General features: G+C 39.2%; 1 protein-coding gene across 1 annotated transcript in view; it reads left to right on the top strand.

The window, feature by feature from the left end:
* ODAD2 (outer dynein arm docking complex subunit 2) overlaps positions 1 to 13,110 on the top strand; it is a 90,854-nt gene extending 77,744 nt beyond the window's left edge. The window contains 1 exon segment of the mRNA XM_075417486.1: positions 12,961 to 13,110. Coding sequence (XP_075273601.1) covers positions 12,961 to 13,074 — 114 coding nt within the window. The 3' untranslated portion in view covers positions 13,075 to 13,110.
* The last annotated feature ends 2,745 nt before the right edge of the window (positions 13,111 to 15,855 follow it).

Here is a 15,855-nt window from a genome sequence, read left to right as displayed (position 1 = left end):
AAGAAGGTCTGTCATACTTTCATACTGGATTTGCTGGACATTCACTGTATAGAGAATACTTCATTAGTCTTTTGCTTCTCAAAGCATTTTGCCTTCTCATGAGTTGTATAGTGTATTCATGTGCAATAATGTTCTCGCTATTTGGAAGTTTTGAATTGACTTGGATTTTAAGAGAGCATTCAACAGCACTCTTCACCACAGGCTCTCAACAAAGTTAAACTGCTATGCGATGAGAAGGCAAAGTCCTGGAAAGGACAAATAATTGGTTAAAAATGAGGAAACAAAGTGTAGGAATTAGGATCAAGTTTTGCAGCCAAGAGATCTTGCCATTTGGTATTTCATAAATGATAATGGGAACTGGTGAATGGTGAGGTTGCAAACTTTTCTGACAATATGAAGTTCTGCAAGGTAGTAGAGATGAGAGCCAATTGCAAACTGCAGTTCATAGTGCTGAGCCATGGAGGTCACATCTCCTGTGCAAGTACATCACAGCTCAGTGCAAAGTTTTTACCTTTCATGAAAGCATTGGATTTACGACATGGGACAGTATGGCACACTACACATACAGCAGATGCAAAGGGACTGCCAATAACTATCTGTTAGAACTGAAAAGATGTCCATATATTTGGACAAGGCAATAAAGTCCTTGCAAATAATTTGGACAGAAAAATTTTCAGTGTAATGTACAGCTAGGGACACCCTGAAGCCCTGACTTGGATCTTCGGTTTGCTTCTGCTTGATCAGGCTGGTTTTGTTAATCTTTCTGCTCTTCCTCTTGTAATCCAAGAATTCTCATAAAATTTGCAGTTAAATGTAAGATTTACTTATCTTTAAATTTGTGTTGACTTCCTGGGGAGTGGGGGGGAAAAATGGTATTCTATTTAATCCTTCATCATCACGAACGCATACAAGGGAACTGTATTTTGAGAAACCTCTCTTTGTCAAATGCCAATATTGTGTGTAAATATGCTCCTGTTCAAGTAAGGATGTTAAGTTCCTTACTTTTGACATGATTCAAGCATGTGATGCAATGTTTTGATGAAAAAGTAGCCTCTCTGAGTTGGGAACTGAGTTTGAGTTGCTCATTGCAGGGGGGTTGGACTAGATGACCTTGAAAGGTCCCTTCCAGCCCAAACTATTCTATGACTCTGTGTTTCTGTGAAAAAGAGAGTACATTCCCCATGTAGGAGTAGTGCTTTGTCTTACACCAGCTTCCCTGTGTTGTTATAATTAGGTGGCAGTGTGCCCCAAGTATACTGCCCCAAGAATGTCCAACATGCTGTTAATAATGTTCTTCTGCTAACATTAGTGTTGTGAAATAATATTTTTGGTAGATATTTAACTAACCTTTCCAACCATTTCATCTTACCTGAGATACAAAGCAACCACCATACTGAGTTTTAAGTATTAATCATGATTCTTTTTACCTTTTGCAGTGCTAGCATTTGGCTGTAAGACCCACCTGATTTTTTTCTTTCTATATTAAAGCATAGATTTGCATGGTTTGGGGAAATTGATTTTCACGTCTTCCCCCACATGCTTTAACCAGCTTTAGCATAGTTTTTATACACGTGCTACAACCTCCACTCGCCCAAGCATAACTACAAGTTTCTTTTTATAAAACTAAAAAAGCCCAAGCATATGAATAACCCAAAAACATCCCCAAAACTCAAAGCTTGGAATTAAAGTTGAGCAATTACTCAATAAAATAGTTGAGGAACAAGTTTTTGCTCTAATCAGAGGGAATTTTTACATTTAACTTCTATAAGTGAATTTTTCATTCCTTACTTCATAGTTACATCTTTAGAGAGGGAAGGAAGCAGTGCAAGGCCTCTAGTATTTCCTGGCTGACATACACAAGTCAGGCAGGCAGGTATTATTGCTTGCTTGCAGACTACACAATGTCTTTAAAAATCTCTGATCTCACAAAGCTTCCAAAATCCAGCAGCCACTCGAGCAGTTTGTGGCCAGAGTGAGTCCTTGAGTGGTTTTGGGGGGATGTTTTGCTTCTTTTGAAAATAATATCTGTCTAACTCCGCTCTAGAGAACTATATGCAAATCACAAATACTTTGGTTGAATATGACCTGAATGGGGTGCTAATTCAAGCCACTTCTTACGTTTTAATCACCAAAAAACCAAAGTATTTATCTGTCACAATGTGTGCATGGTAATGGTTTTCCACAGCACAGACTTTAGGAAAGCATATAAATTTCCAGTGCTAGTAATATGTTTTGTGATCACTATATCACGCTCTGTTCATAAAGCAATGCTCAAGTGATTCAGAAATTTGGGTTGATTATAGGAAGTTGACTCCTCAGTATAAAATAATTTATTCCTTATGTTTTTCTCTAATAACAAAAAAGCAGTTTGATAATCTTGAGAAGTAACTTCCACTCTATATTCATTGTTGCTCTCAGTTTTTTCTGATATCATGCATTTAACTCTACAGATATGAATGAATATGTGGACTATACATGGACCTTCACCTATGAACAGCCTCAGCTCATTTCTTGCTTCATCACATTCATTTTCATATTTGTGTGAATAAAGCTGAGCTGTGTTCATACCATCTATACAATTACTTATGCTGTGTTCTAATTGAACATTTTCTGGCACATTTACTAGTCTAAAACCAGACTATAAGTTGAACAATACGACTCATCTTCCAGTTTATGTAAATGTATGCACTGTTGCCACCCACACATCTAAAAACATGAGATTATAGATCAGTCTTCTTGCATGCCACAATAGAAACAGCTTTAAAATATCCTAGCTTGTTATACGAAATAAATGCTATTGTATGGATCTACAGTGAGAACATCCTGCTTTTATCCCCAGGCTTTCATATGTAAAGTTTACTGGCAGAAGCACCTCACTGGTTTTGATTATAATTATCGTGTATAGACAGAGAGACAGACACTTAAACCATTGGACCTAGAGCTGTATTAACTTTAGAGATCAAAATCAATACTTGGAATTGAATACAGAAGTGAGTTGGAGGTCAGTTCACGCATACCAGTAGATCTAACATACTTTTAAAATGCTACTACAGTCAGGTTTTGTACCCTGTTCTCAGGATAAGATGCAACTGAAGATAAAACATTGCAAAATTTGCCACTAGTCTGGGAACTGTGGTGTCTGCAGTTCCATGTTGTCTTCAAAGACAGACTAGTTACAGTGCACTTCAGGAATACCAGACAAGCTAGAGAAAAAAAAACCACCATATTTTCAGAGTATAGCTGAGAAGTCAGGCAGAACCCTTCGCTGTGTGAGGGTTAATGGACAGCTTAAACCTCCTTTTTTCCCTCTGACTTGCTGCTGATAGTTTATTTGCAACTGCCCCCTCTTAACTTTCGTATAATCTTTGTATGACTGTTAGAGATAGACTGACAAAATGACAGTATTCATATGGACAGTAATGTTAACATATTTGGAAAACCAAAACTGAATTGGCAGTTCTTTCTCAATTTCCTATACCACCTCCTCAGGCAAGGTAAAAGTCATGGTCTTGTAAAATGAAAAGGGAAACAAAGTGTGAAAAAGCAGGTAAGTATGGAAAAGGAGCAGGAAATACGAAGAAGAAAGATTGATGAGGCTGGCAGCAGTGTAAGGGAAGGGTAGTCCCCAACATGTTGCTGAGCCAAACTAAATTATGGAAGGAAAGTAACTCTGTGACAGAATTTTACTGTTTTGAATGTCCGTTACGTAGTAAGTAAGCAGGCTCCTGTTTTAATCTTAATGAAATGAATTTGCAGTGAATTGAGAAAAGCTTTTTTAAAATGTCACTCTGTTGAGATTATGAAAAAGTTCTTTATTCTCTCTGTCCCACCGAAAGCCTTTTATATGTTAATCTTCTCTTGAAAACTACAATGAAGTAAAAATAAAATAGAGAAAGTGGTTCAAATAAAAATATGCTGCAAGACCCTGGGCTTCATCACTTCTGGATTATCAGATCTGCCTGTTGCTTTTTGTGGGATGAATTTCATATCCCATAAGGCTCTTTGTACATTGGAATGTTCATGAGGGTTGAATTCTTTCTTAATATTGCACCTAACTTCTTACAGCTGAATGTAGATTGAAACTATCTGCCTTTAAGGACTCCAATTGGTTAGATGTAATCGTACCTTTTAAACAAAGATTAGAAATCATTTTTATTACCAGCTATGTTTAGCTACATTACCTTTGCATGGTATGTTTATATGTAGTTAGACTTGCATCTGAAATTGTTGGAAATATCCCTCTGAAGTCCTACAGGTAACAACCTGAGATGGGAAAACATTTAAACTTCGTGTATTTTGAAGTGGCCTGCACGTCTACAGTTTTTAAATTATTTTACATTTCACAGTTTTGCATTTTGTTCACTTTCTCCTTGTCACTGATATTCAGAGTTCTTTGCCCGTTTATTATGTCTTTGCATAGAAGGGGGGCATCCTTGTCTAAATAATTATAGAAGAAATAGACAATTAATACAGATGAGGTGGAGAGAGAGCTGTAGGGTTTATTCATGTTTTGTAGATATATAAAAACTTGCAAGAATGCATGTGTACTTAAAGTGTGTACCGAACTGTATTTTTTTCTTGTATTTTATTAGTGTGTGCTTAAGAGGATTTTGTTTCAGGAGTGCTGTCCCCATTGTAGTAAGCACAATTCAGATGTGTTGGAGAAATAAGGTCCTTGTCCCAAATATCCTTCAGTTTAGTTGTAATACAGGAGGTGACTAAACAAAAGAAATAGATAGACAGATAGTAGGTAGGAAAAACAAAAAAATTAAGCTGTACCCAGAAGAACGTTAAATTTCAAATCTATCATGGTGTAAAATCAGTTGAAGTTCACTGGAGATGTGCATTATAAAGAAATAGTAAACGTGTCATGGTAGGGTACCAATAATCAGATGTTCAGAATACTTCACTGAGTCTATCAAGCCCTACTCTTCTTTCTGCCTAGTTTCCCAGAATTTTGTGGGATTCAGCTTACCAACAGCTGTTTTGTCACAGGCAGTCACACAGGAAAAAGTGACAACTTGCAGAGGACAAGTCACCTTTCAGAAGTCCTGAGATAGGTGAAATGGTTTAATATCTGGAAGTGCACCACAAACTGCAGACAAGTTTGTTCTGATCCCAACATGTCCTGCATGTGGAAAACTGCCAGGCGGAAAAGGACCTTGGGGTGTTGGTTGACAGCCGGCTGAACATGAGCCAACAGTGTGTCCAGGTGGCCAAGAAGGCCAATGGCATCCTGGCTTGTGTCAGGAATAGTGTGGCCAGCAGGAGTAGGGAGGTGATCGTGCCCCTGTACTCAGCACTGGTGAGGCCGCACCTGGAGTACTGTTTCAGTTTTGGACCCCTCACTACAAGAAGGACATTGAGGTGCTGGAGCGTGTCCAGAGAAGGGCAATGAGGCTGTTGAGGGGTCTAGAGAGCGTCTTATGAGGAGCAGCTGAGAGAACTGGGGCTGTTTAGTCTGGAGAAGAGGAGGCTGAGGGGGCACCTTATTGCTCTCTACAACTACCTGAAAGGAGGCTGTAGTGAGGCAGGTGTTGGTCTCTTCTCCCAGGTAACTAGTGATAAGACAAGAGGCAGTGGCCAGAAGTCTCATCAGGGGAGGTATAGATTGGATATCAGGAAAAATTTCTTTACTGAAAGAGTGGTGAGACATTGGAACAGGCTGCCCAGGGAAGTGGTGGAGTCCCCATCCCTGGAGGTGTTCAAATTACGTGTAGATGTGGCACTTCGGGATGTGGTTTAGTAGGCATGGTGGTGATGGGTTGATGGTTGTACTTCATCTTAGAGGTCTTTTCCAACCTATGATTCTATATTTGCAGAAAGTGCACAGGTTTGTCTGTCCCTGTACTCTTTCACTGGTTTTCTGAGGGAGGAAGGGAAAGATGAGAAAGAAGAGACAGCTCCTGGCCAGCCCGCTGACCACCACCACATTCAGGTGTACCTTAGCCCAAGCTGCATCCTTTGGACCTCCTCATCCCCCCAGCCATGCCTGAGTGACTCCCAGCATTTGTTATCCTTTTTCCATGGCTGCCAGAATGGAGATGTGTTTCGTGGGAGAGAGCAGAGGAAAGACAGGAGTAAGAGGAAGGGCAAAGAAGACAGATGCAATCTACCTAGAATTTCTCCCACCCCAGCCAGAGAGCTTCAGTTCCCACCTCTCTACGTTCAAAGTGAGTGAACTGGGCTACACTAGGGGCTGCTATGACTTTACTGCCAGAGAGCAGAGACCTTGTACGAGGGGAGTCAGCACAGTAGTTGTCTGCCCTGCCCATCTTTTGCTTTTACTGGAATTTCTTGATACTGGATTTTGTATGTTTGCTAGCTCAGGGTGTTCCCTGGCACACAGGACTTTAAGTCTGAAACCTATTATCTTTGTGCCACCTGAGAAAAACAAAATTAACAGAAAACACTGCAGAACTTACGTGAGTGGCTTCTTAGGGGGCTGTGCATGCTACATGTTGTCTTACCCTTTCGCTCAGCTGAAAGAGGAAATCAGGAAATCGGCCTGAATTTTAGTTTAGGAACAGTGACTTAGATTAACCTTCATTATGCTTTGATTGTGGAGCATGTTTTATTATTTATAATTTAATTTTATGAGAAGTATTTTCATAGGAATATGTGTAACGTAACACTCAACTAGGTGCTTTAATATTTTCCAGTGTGCAATATGGTGTTGAAAGTTAGCAAAATGCTGGCTGGATCTAGACGGATACTTTCTTGGATAAGCTTCTACCATATGCTTTTATTTAAAATATTTTTTCCTTTTAGGTTAGATTCATTAAAAGATGTGAGAAATGTCTTTTTTGGAAAACAAGTGTTATGCAATTAGAAAATCAGAGTGCTAGAAATTTAGCATCCTTTAGGAAATATGGCATGTAAAAGAAGTCTGGTACTAAATCTGAATCTAAAAAAAAATGGCAAGTCCTACCACCAACTGGAAACGCTATGTCAATCTACAAGATGTCATCACCAGCACAGCAGTTAGAAGCAGCAGTTGTATTGAAGTAAATGTCTTTAGTTCCAGGAATGTTAAGCTCTACATGAACTCTGACTAGCTTCCCAGTGTAGATATGAATCTTGTTGAAGGAGTTTGTCCATATTTCCTTCTGATGAGAAAAAATTAAATAAAATTGTTTTTACAGGGCAGAAAACATAAAGAGGCTAGGAAAACAAAGGGCATCAAATATTCTTTTAATAGTTATTCTTTATTCATTGTTTGCATTCGTGTTCACAGGACTCCAGAGTATTGAATAGGCTGATCTTTTGTCTGTTTTCTATGAGCAAGGGAACTTTTTTCCAGCAGTATTGTTCTACACTTTCCCCTGTTTTGAAAAACTTTTTGTAGAAACATCACATGGCCAACCCCTTATTTGAAGATTAATACATGCAAAACTGTATACTTTCTGAATTCACCACTTCCTATGTTTCCTGCTTCCCACCTCTGAGCCTGGAAGCTGCAATGACTGTCACCAAAGGAAACTCAGTACTTATAAATTATTGTACCCATACGTGGAGCATCACTACCATCTGAGATTTTGTCAGATTCAGGATTTATTGTTGCCAAACTTGTCTACACTTTTTCTACTTTAAAATCCCCTTGAGCTATTTCTTTTGTAGAAGGGGAAAAGTTCTAGAAAGACATCTTCACAGAAAAGAGAATTACTAGCCCATTTTTATTACTGTCTTACTCATCCAGAGATCTATACTTATTTGGAATGACACTTTTACAACTTCTTACGTTGACGCTTACGTTATCTTGTTGCAAATAATTGTTTTTCATTTGGTTATTTTGTGGTTGTAGAGATAGCTTCTTAAGGAAGCTGTGCTATCAGACAGTGGAAGGTGACATCATTCATAATGTGTGAACATCCAAGCAAATATTATGGCTTACCCCTTTACCTCTTACTATCGCCCTGAGGAACAAAAGACCATTCTTATTATCCCTTTGGTATGTCAGAAAGCGTAAGACCCAACAATAAGAGTCTGCAAAGCATGTCTTCAGAGCAACAATTCCTCCTCCCAGTCTGGGGCAGTACAGACTGGTCAGCCTCACATTGGTCTCTGGGGAAATTATGTAGGGAGTCTTCTTGGAATACATTTCTGTGCTCAAGGAGGAGAAGATGTGGAACAGGCAACATAGATTTGCCAAAGGTAAACCTGATTGCCCTCTATGGTCTAAGTTTTTAGATGAGAGGAGAGCAGTGGATGTCATCTACCTTGGCTTTAGCAAGGTTTTCAACACTGTTTCCCACAGCGTACTTCTGTCCAAGTTAGGATGCATTACATTCCAGATGTGTGAACAACCAAATGGATTAAAAACAGTTGGATAATCCAGCTCAGAGGGTCGTAGTTAATGGGTTGTACTGTACCCGGAGGCTGGTGACTAGGGGAGTGTCGAAGGGCTCTTTCTGTTGGGACCTGTCCCCTGTCCCATTTAACATGTTTGTCAGTGACCTGGGGAAGGCAGTGGACTGCTTACTCATAAAGTTTGCGATGACACCTATCACCAGTTGGGCCGGGGGACAGTTTCGGTCTTCTTTCAGTCTTTTCAGTTTTCCCTTTCAGGGAAAGGCTGCCATTCAGAGCTACATAGGCAGGGCTGGAGCCAGCCAACAGGAATGTTGTGAAATTCAGGAAGGAGCAATGCAAAGTCCTGCCCCTGAGAAGGGCTTGCACTTGCAGTGATACAGGCTAGGGACTGACTGGCTGACGAGCAGTTTTACTGAAAAGGGCATAGAGATTTTGGTAGGGGGCAAGTGGAACGTTCGCTAGCAGTGTTTCCTAATAGCAAAGAAGACACAATACTGGGCTGTTTGAGCAGGAGCGCAGCCAGGAGATTGAGGGAAGTGATTGTTCCCCTTAGTACTCCGTAGATCACACCTAGAATGCTGTACCCAGCTTTGACACTCCAGTATGGGAAAGACATGGATAAACTATAACAGGTTCAGCAGAGGACCACCAGGATGGTCAAGAGCCGGAGCACTTACCCTGTGAGGAGAAACTAAGGAAGCTAGGCTTTTTCAGCCTGGAGAAGAGAGAGCTTCAAGCAGAGTTAATAGCAGCCTTCCAGTACCTACAAGGTCAGTCATCAAAAAGATGGAGCTGGGCTTTTCACAGGAGTGCGTGGCAAGAGGATGAGAGACAACAGGCATGAGCTGAAACAAGAGTGACTGAATGTAGGGAGAACCTTTTTCTCTATGAGAACAGTCAAGCACCACATTGCCCAAAGAGGCTGCGCTGTCTCCGTCACTGGAGGTTTTCAAGATCAGGCGGGATAAAACGCATAGCAACCTGGTCTAACCTTGTAGCTGACTCTGCTTTGAGCATGATGTTGGACTAGAGACCTCCTGAGATCCCTTCCATTCTGAATTATTCTATGATTGTGCAATCCTAATATAGTATCACAATTCTGTGCTATTTTAAAGCTGGGATAGTAGTAGCAAAATCTTAATTGTTCTGAATATTTAAATGATTTGGCTGTGCATTGCACTTGCTTTTGGAACTCAAAAATGCTACATATGCTCTGTACGTTCTCCAAACAGCTTGTATTTGTGCTTATTTGCTGGTATGACGTGCTAACTGTGCAAAAAATTCTGGACTCTCGCCTTAAAACATAGATACCTGCCAACAGAAAATGAAGGCTACATAGTGCTGCAAATGCTTTCTCTGTCTATGGAAAGTGCCTCTTATGTGCCAGAAAGAAGCATTTATACCGCATGCTTTTTTACTGCTTCTCACATCTGTTAACATTTACATGTGTCAGAAAACAATACCTGAACAGTAAAGGGAAGGGATACATGAAGTTCAAGGGCATTGCGTCAAGAAAAAGGACATGTTATATTGCACTAGTGTATTGGAATAAAAAAAAGTTTTCCTGGACTTGTCAAATATATCTAATATGTGGGTATGATCTGTGTGTACTAGCTATGAATACATTTCCATACCTGAACTGGACGACCCAAATTGCCAGTAAATTGAACTGAACCCATGAAAGGGTCAAAGAGTGGCAGTCAGGAAGTGAAAGAATTATAACTTTCTTGGTACATACAAAAAGAATAAAATTTTATTTCATTTAAGGCCAGATTTATATTAAAATCTTCAAAGGTATATTCCTAAATACGGAATTACCTACTTACATTGAAATATTTTGCATTTTCGATAATCTTCTCTTCAGCTGCCTTTCTGTTAGCACAAAAGGAGTAGGCTGGCTGACAAATGTTGCTGTATATCCTCAGTCCTCAGAGGCAGCTACTGTATTAGACTGTGTTTCCAAGAATGTTCTTTGAAGTCTTGCTGTGAAAATCCTGAGGCACAGTGTAGTACAGGATTTTGTATAACGCGGCAGTTCTTACGGATGTTACCACTGGCAAGTGATTTAGAAGAACAACAAATTGGAGAGGATCTGATCCTTGGTGTCCCGAACAAAGGAGGAGAAAAAAAATCAATATTTGATACCTTTATAAGAAATCCTTTTTGCATTGGTTATATTCATACCACTAATTCTTTAGACATCTATTTGAGTACTTTTAAACAGGGTCATGTAGTAGGCTGTTCTTTGATACGTAACCGTGATTTTCTAAAATGCACCTGCAATAAAGAGCACAGTTCCCTCCTCTACTACTATTGTTATTGCTTAATACTGAGCTCTGCATGGAAAGTGGCTGAAAAATGTTCTATTTTCCTAAGTTTTCTGAGCCTAGAAATAAGTGTTGGCTAAAAGAAATAAATAACCTTGAATTGAGTCCTACCTAACATGTAGTCATAATAAAGGCAAAGGTCTATATTTGCTTTTTGTTATATTTCTACTAGATAACGTATCTCAAAAACATTATTTTTGTGATGAACTTCTGCTCTTACAGACTGATAACAAATCTTATGCTGAAATTATTATGAAAGTTTGAGTTCCACACTCACTACGCTGAAAAAGCCTTCCACTAGGTCTGTGAAGATGCAGTGAATAATCACATAAGGCACATAGCTCCTTTCCCCCAAATTTGAAACTTATGGCTTTACCAGACCCACCATATGAATGGTATGTGCATACATATTTTTGGTTTTGAGTCAGGGATACGAAGGATCTATACCAGTTTTCCTCTGTAAGTTATACAAGAAAGTTGTGAGGCACCCAAAGAAACACTTTATAGTTTAAGCTGATGAGAAATCAGCTGGTGGAAAATAGCAAGGAAGAAAGATCTTAATCCAGCAATATTTCTTAAGAAAAAAAAAGAAGTGGAGCATCTGACAAGACTTGCATTCAGGCCTTTGTGCTTTGTCGAGCAGCTGTATCGCCACACGGAGATGTGCTGCTTGCGTCTTCCTGCCGGGTGAAGTCAGTGGGGAACCTTCCACTGACGTCTCTGGTTGCTGCCCCTGACCCAAGATTTGCATACAAATAAGGTGTAAGAATATAAAGCTTTCTCATATCATTTCTTCTCATGTCATTTTAACTCCGGCATATGCTTTTAGGAGTGTTCACATTTTAAGAATTCTTATCTAGCTATTTGTACGTAGGTGTCTGATTACATTAATGGAAATCATAGGGAGAACCGCTGGAAAAAAAAATCATTGATGCTTAATATACATAATACTCTTTTTTGACATAATTCAGGCCCATCACAGGCACCCTTACAAGTTACATGTGGGGGTCAAAGGGTGAAAGGGGACAGGCAAGATGCTTGTTTTGTACATTTGGCTAACACAAATACTTCCTCAAGTATAAAATGCTTTGATCTCTGCAAGCAAATGCCATATGTGTGCAGCTGTGGCTCATGCCTCATGATCGCTGGAAGGTTAGAAAAAGGTAGCATAGGAACTTGGTCTGCATTCAATTTATGCTTTTATATTTAGCAGTTCATAATTTTGTGTAATATTTTAGCTGTATGAAAAATATGCACCAGAGTTGAGTGATAACAGATTTCTCTGTGGTTTGACTCAACATTGTTTGGGTGAACACAGAATCCTAAGTATTGCAGACTGAAAATACAGGTTTTAATTAGAGCTGTCTGAGCTTCAAAATACCTGAACGCCCATTAAGCTTGGCAGATTTTCAGAAATCTGAGGATTGCATGGAGCTGCTTTAAGCTAAGCAAGAGTCTTCTGTTTTCCAGCATATATTGCATTTGCAGTTGCATCACTGACTTGTAACACACCGAGGAAGTGAGATCCAAACCCATTATTAATGGTTTTCTGATATGTAAAAAGTTTTATCATGAAGGCTTCTCTTATGTCTTACTTGTGTTGAACAATACCTTACTCCGAGGGAGTTTCCACTGAAAAAATTGAATGACTTCCAGTGTAAAGGATCTACTCCACAAGACCGAAAAGCTGAATCAGCTCCAAAAGTTTGGCGCCTTTTTCAAGCTTTTGTTTTTTACTTCTGTGTGCAAATGGTTGCAAATTGTATGCCCAGATCTGTATCCCTCAAACAGTTTGACCTGTGTGGTTTGCTGTGACAATAAAGAAGCCTGCTGCAGACGGTGGGACATGAGGGTCTATTCACATGGATCCAGTTTCATGATCACGGCCAAAAAAATAAAAAAAATATGGCTTTGTTTGTTAAAAATCTTGAGCGTGTACAAGTATACTAGTGTACCTGGGAGGGAAACCATGACTGCAATTAAAGCATATGCAATTTCTACTTACAAGAAAAAATCCAAGTCACAACCAATAGACAGGTGTGATACAATAAACAGAAAATTAGACATGAAAATATCAAATTATAGGTATGAACATGATAAAATATAAAGCGGTGTACTCTATGTGTATGTTAATACATATAGGTGTACAGAAGTATACATACATATGTAATATAGTGTTGTTAATATGATTTTTAATATTTTATTTATTATGCATGTGAGCAAATTCAGGCAATTGTTGTAGATATTATTTAAGTATTATTTAAATAATAGCATTCTTAATTGTTTTTCTTATGCTGTTTCTTTTTTGTATTTTCACTAGCTCCTGCTGGCTATGGTAGGCTCTACAGATGAAACTCTGCAGGAGGCAGCAGCTGGTTGCATAGCAAACATTCGCAGATTGGCTCTGGCAGCAGAAAAAGCGAAGTATGGCTGATGCTGTAGCAGCTTTTAGGAACACACTTGTTTTGCAATACAGCTACATTTAAATACATCATTACTCCTTCTAGCATCTGTATTTCGTAGCAGAGCTCATTTATATGAGGATAATTTAGTAACAAAAATAAATCTGTGGAAAATTATGTTTGTTTTTACATTATCTGTTTGTTGTGTCCAGGTTTTATAAAACACTCGCACCTAGTTTTATGTGACTTTTAATATTACATCTTTCAAAAGACTCTCAGTTAAGGTATGTCAAAGACTTTATCCACAATTAATACCCTTGTATTTGAAATTCATTGTAGATATAAATGGTTTTGCACATCTGTGACGTTACAGTAGATTTCCCTTCATGGAGTGTGTGGTTGTGCAGTGATTTATGAATGTCTTGAACAATTCTCTTCGTGCTAAACTTGTCCAATCATCCTGTCATTATGTTTTTGCCTGTTTGATCACTTGCAGTTCACAGGAGAGGACAAAATACAGATACATCAATCTCACATCTGTTGTTATGTGGGGACTGCAAACAGCTGTAGCAGTAGACATCACTCCAAATTTCCTGTTTTTACTGACATCAAACAAAAGAGTGCTTAATTTTATAAGTAGCTGGTGAAATGTGTTTTAATTAACATGTGTTGAACTGAAATTTAAATTTACCAGCTGTAAATAAAAAGTGTAGAACCACATTTACATTTACACATTATCTTAGTGGGTTGTTTTTGTTTTTAAACTGGCAACATTGTATTGATTTAGTTACATTATTTTTCTGTATAAAATTATATTCAGAATTAGATTTGCTTTCAATAACTACATAAAAAATGATTGATATTATAGACTACAGACCCACTGTATGTACCATGCTCAACAAATAATACTAAAGCATTTCCCTGAGAGGAGTAATGTCTTAATTACAAGCACAGACTGCTGACAAAACTGAAAAAAACCCCAATGTTTAAATAACTTGTGTTTGTCAAGTAGTCACTTCTGAATGATTTTTTTACTGCCCTTTATAATAATTTTCTTATTTTGGAGGCAGTTTATATTTTCATTATTTTTCTTCTAATGAGCATGGCTACTCAAGGCAACTAATTTTACTGATAACAGAAGCTTCTAAGGAGGACATAACGCAAATCCAACCTTTTATTTGTGTTTTCTCTGAAGCAGACATGGAGGCTCATTTAAAATTTAATTTTAGAATGATGCAATTCTGAAAAAGGAGGATTGCACTGGACTCTTCGGGACGGTGTAGAGAGTATTTTAAGGGAAACAAACTATGGAAAGGTGCTGACAGTGTGGAGAGCAAAATATTAATCCAAGTAAAATTTTTTAATCAATGCAAACACCAACATGGTTGTGGGGTTGTCACAAGTTCCATCAGCAACCGGTGACCAAGCAAATGCTATTTTAGGTTTTTTCCAGCCCTCATAGGCCTGGCATGTTATTTTGAATAGATATATCCATATTATTATACTGATGTCACAGCTGTAGTACTATCATATGCTTCATCGCTATACCCAAAAGTATTTCTCAAATCAATGCTAATTGCCAAATTCATTTGGAAGAGAGGCTTGATTTTATTTTTGTCTTTTCTGTAAGAGGAGCTGTAGATACAAATAGTTTATCACAGTCTTGCTTATGAAAAATGCATTAAATGGTGGCTTATTTTTCTAACTGTTGAGGGGAAGAAAACTCCCTGACAATAACTGTTGTCCTTAATATGACCTCTCAAGGCACTCTTGGCTGTTTGGCATGGATTTCAAATGGAATAAGTTCTAAAGTAAGCCTAACTTTATGATACAGGTGTCAGGGCAATAAATGTCACATTCCTGACAATGAAATGGCCTCAGCTTGCCACCCTCACTCACGCTGGTAGTCCTTACGCCTCTGAGTAGTTGATCTGAAGTCTTTATTTTAAGACCTCAGACAGTTAATCCCAGACTTAAGCTGACTTATTTGTGCTATTTTCTTTTCCTTTACCATGCCTGCAATTTTTAAGTTCTGTACAAGGAGAAGAAATGCTGAAATCAATACAGATCACCACACAGGCAAAAGATCAGTATTGGGAAATACATCTGGTTTTGCTGAAACTGGTGGATTCCGTGTAATTGGTGCAAAGAGACTGAGTTGTTGGAAAATGAATAAATGAATGTGATCCCTGGCCTCTCCGAGCGGTGCAGTACAGCGTGAACATTTGAAAAGCTTCCACGTTCTCCGCAGGGCTGTGTTGAGTTTCGCAGCACTGCAGCCCTCTGAAAAGAGATCCTCACAAAGCTGGGTCCCCTTTTGCTGCTCACACTCCCCTCCTGGCAGTGCCCGCCAGGCTGTTCAAGCCCTGGCACCGACTCGAGCAGCCGCAGCCACAGCCGCCCGGGCCTGGCATTCCCACCATGTGTAACCAGGGTCCAGCCGGCTCCCACTCCCCGGCTCCTGCAACTGGAAGGGAAATGCCTTCACTCTTTTCGCTTTCCGCCAGCTGGTACTTGTCCACGTAAACCGGTAGCCTTCTAGAAAATATGGCTATAGCAAGCACAGGAGCTCAATGTTATATTCAGCGCAGAGCAATTTGATGTACAAATTCAGGACAGAGTCCTATTTTAGCTGCAAAAATTAAGTGACTTAAAAAGGAGGCTTGGCTTCTGTCCTGTTCACTTGCCATCATCGGCTCCCACTGCTCCCTCCTTGTTTTCTCTATGCGATTCCTGGATTTTCACAGTCTTGTAATAGAGGGGTTTATTTCCATTTATGTACATTGATGTCACCATCAGCAGGGAGCATCCGC

The sequence above is a fragment of the Opisthocomus hoazin genome, chromosome 4 (assembly GCF_030867145.1).
Source record: "Opisthocomus hoazin isolate bOpiHoa1 chromosome 4, bOpiHoa1.hap1, whole genome shotgun sequence".
Lineage (NCBI taxonomy): Eukaryota > Metazoa > Chordata > Aves > Opisthocomiformes > Opisthocomidae > Opisthocomus > Opisthocomus hoazin.
This window is presented reverse-complemented; position numbering and strand designations above follow the sequence as displayed.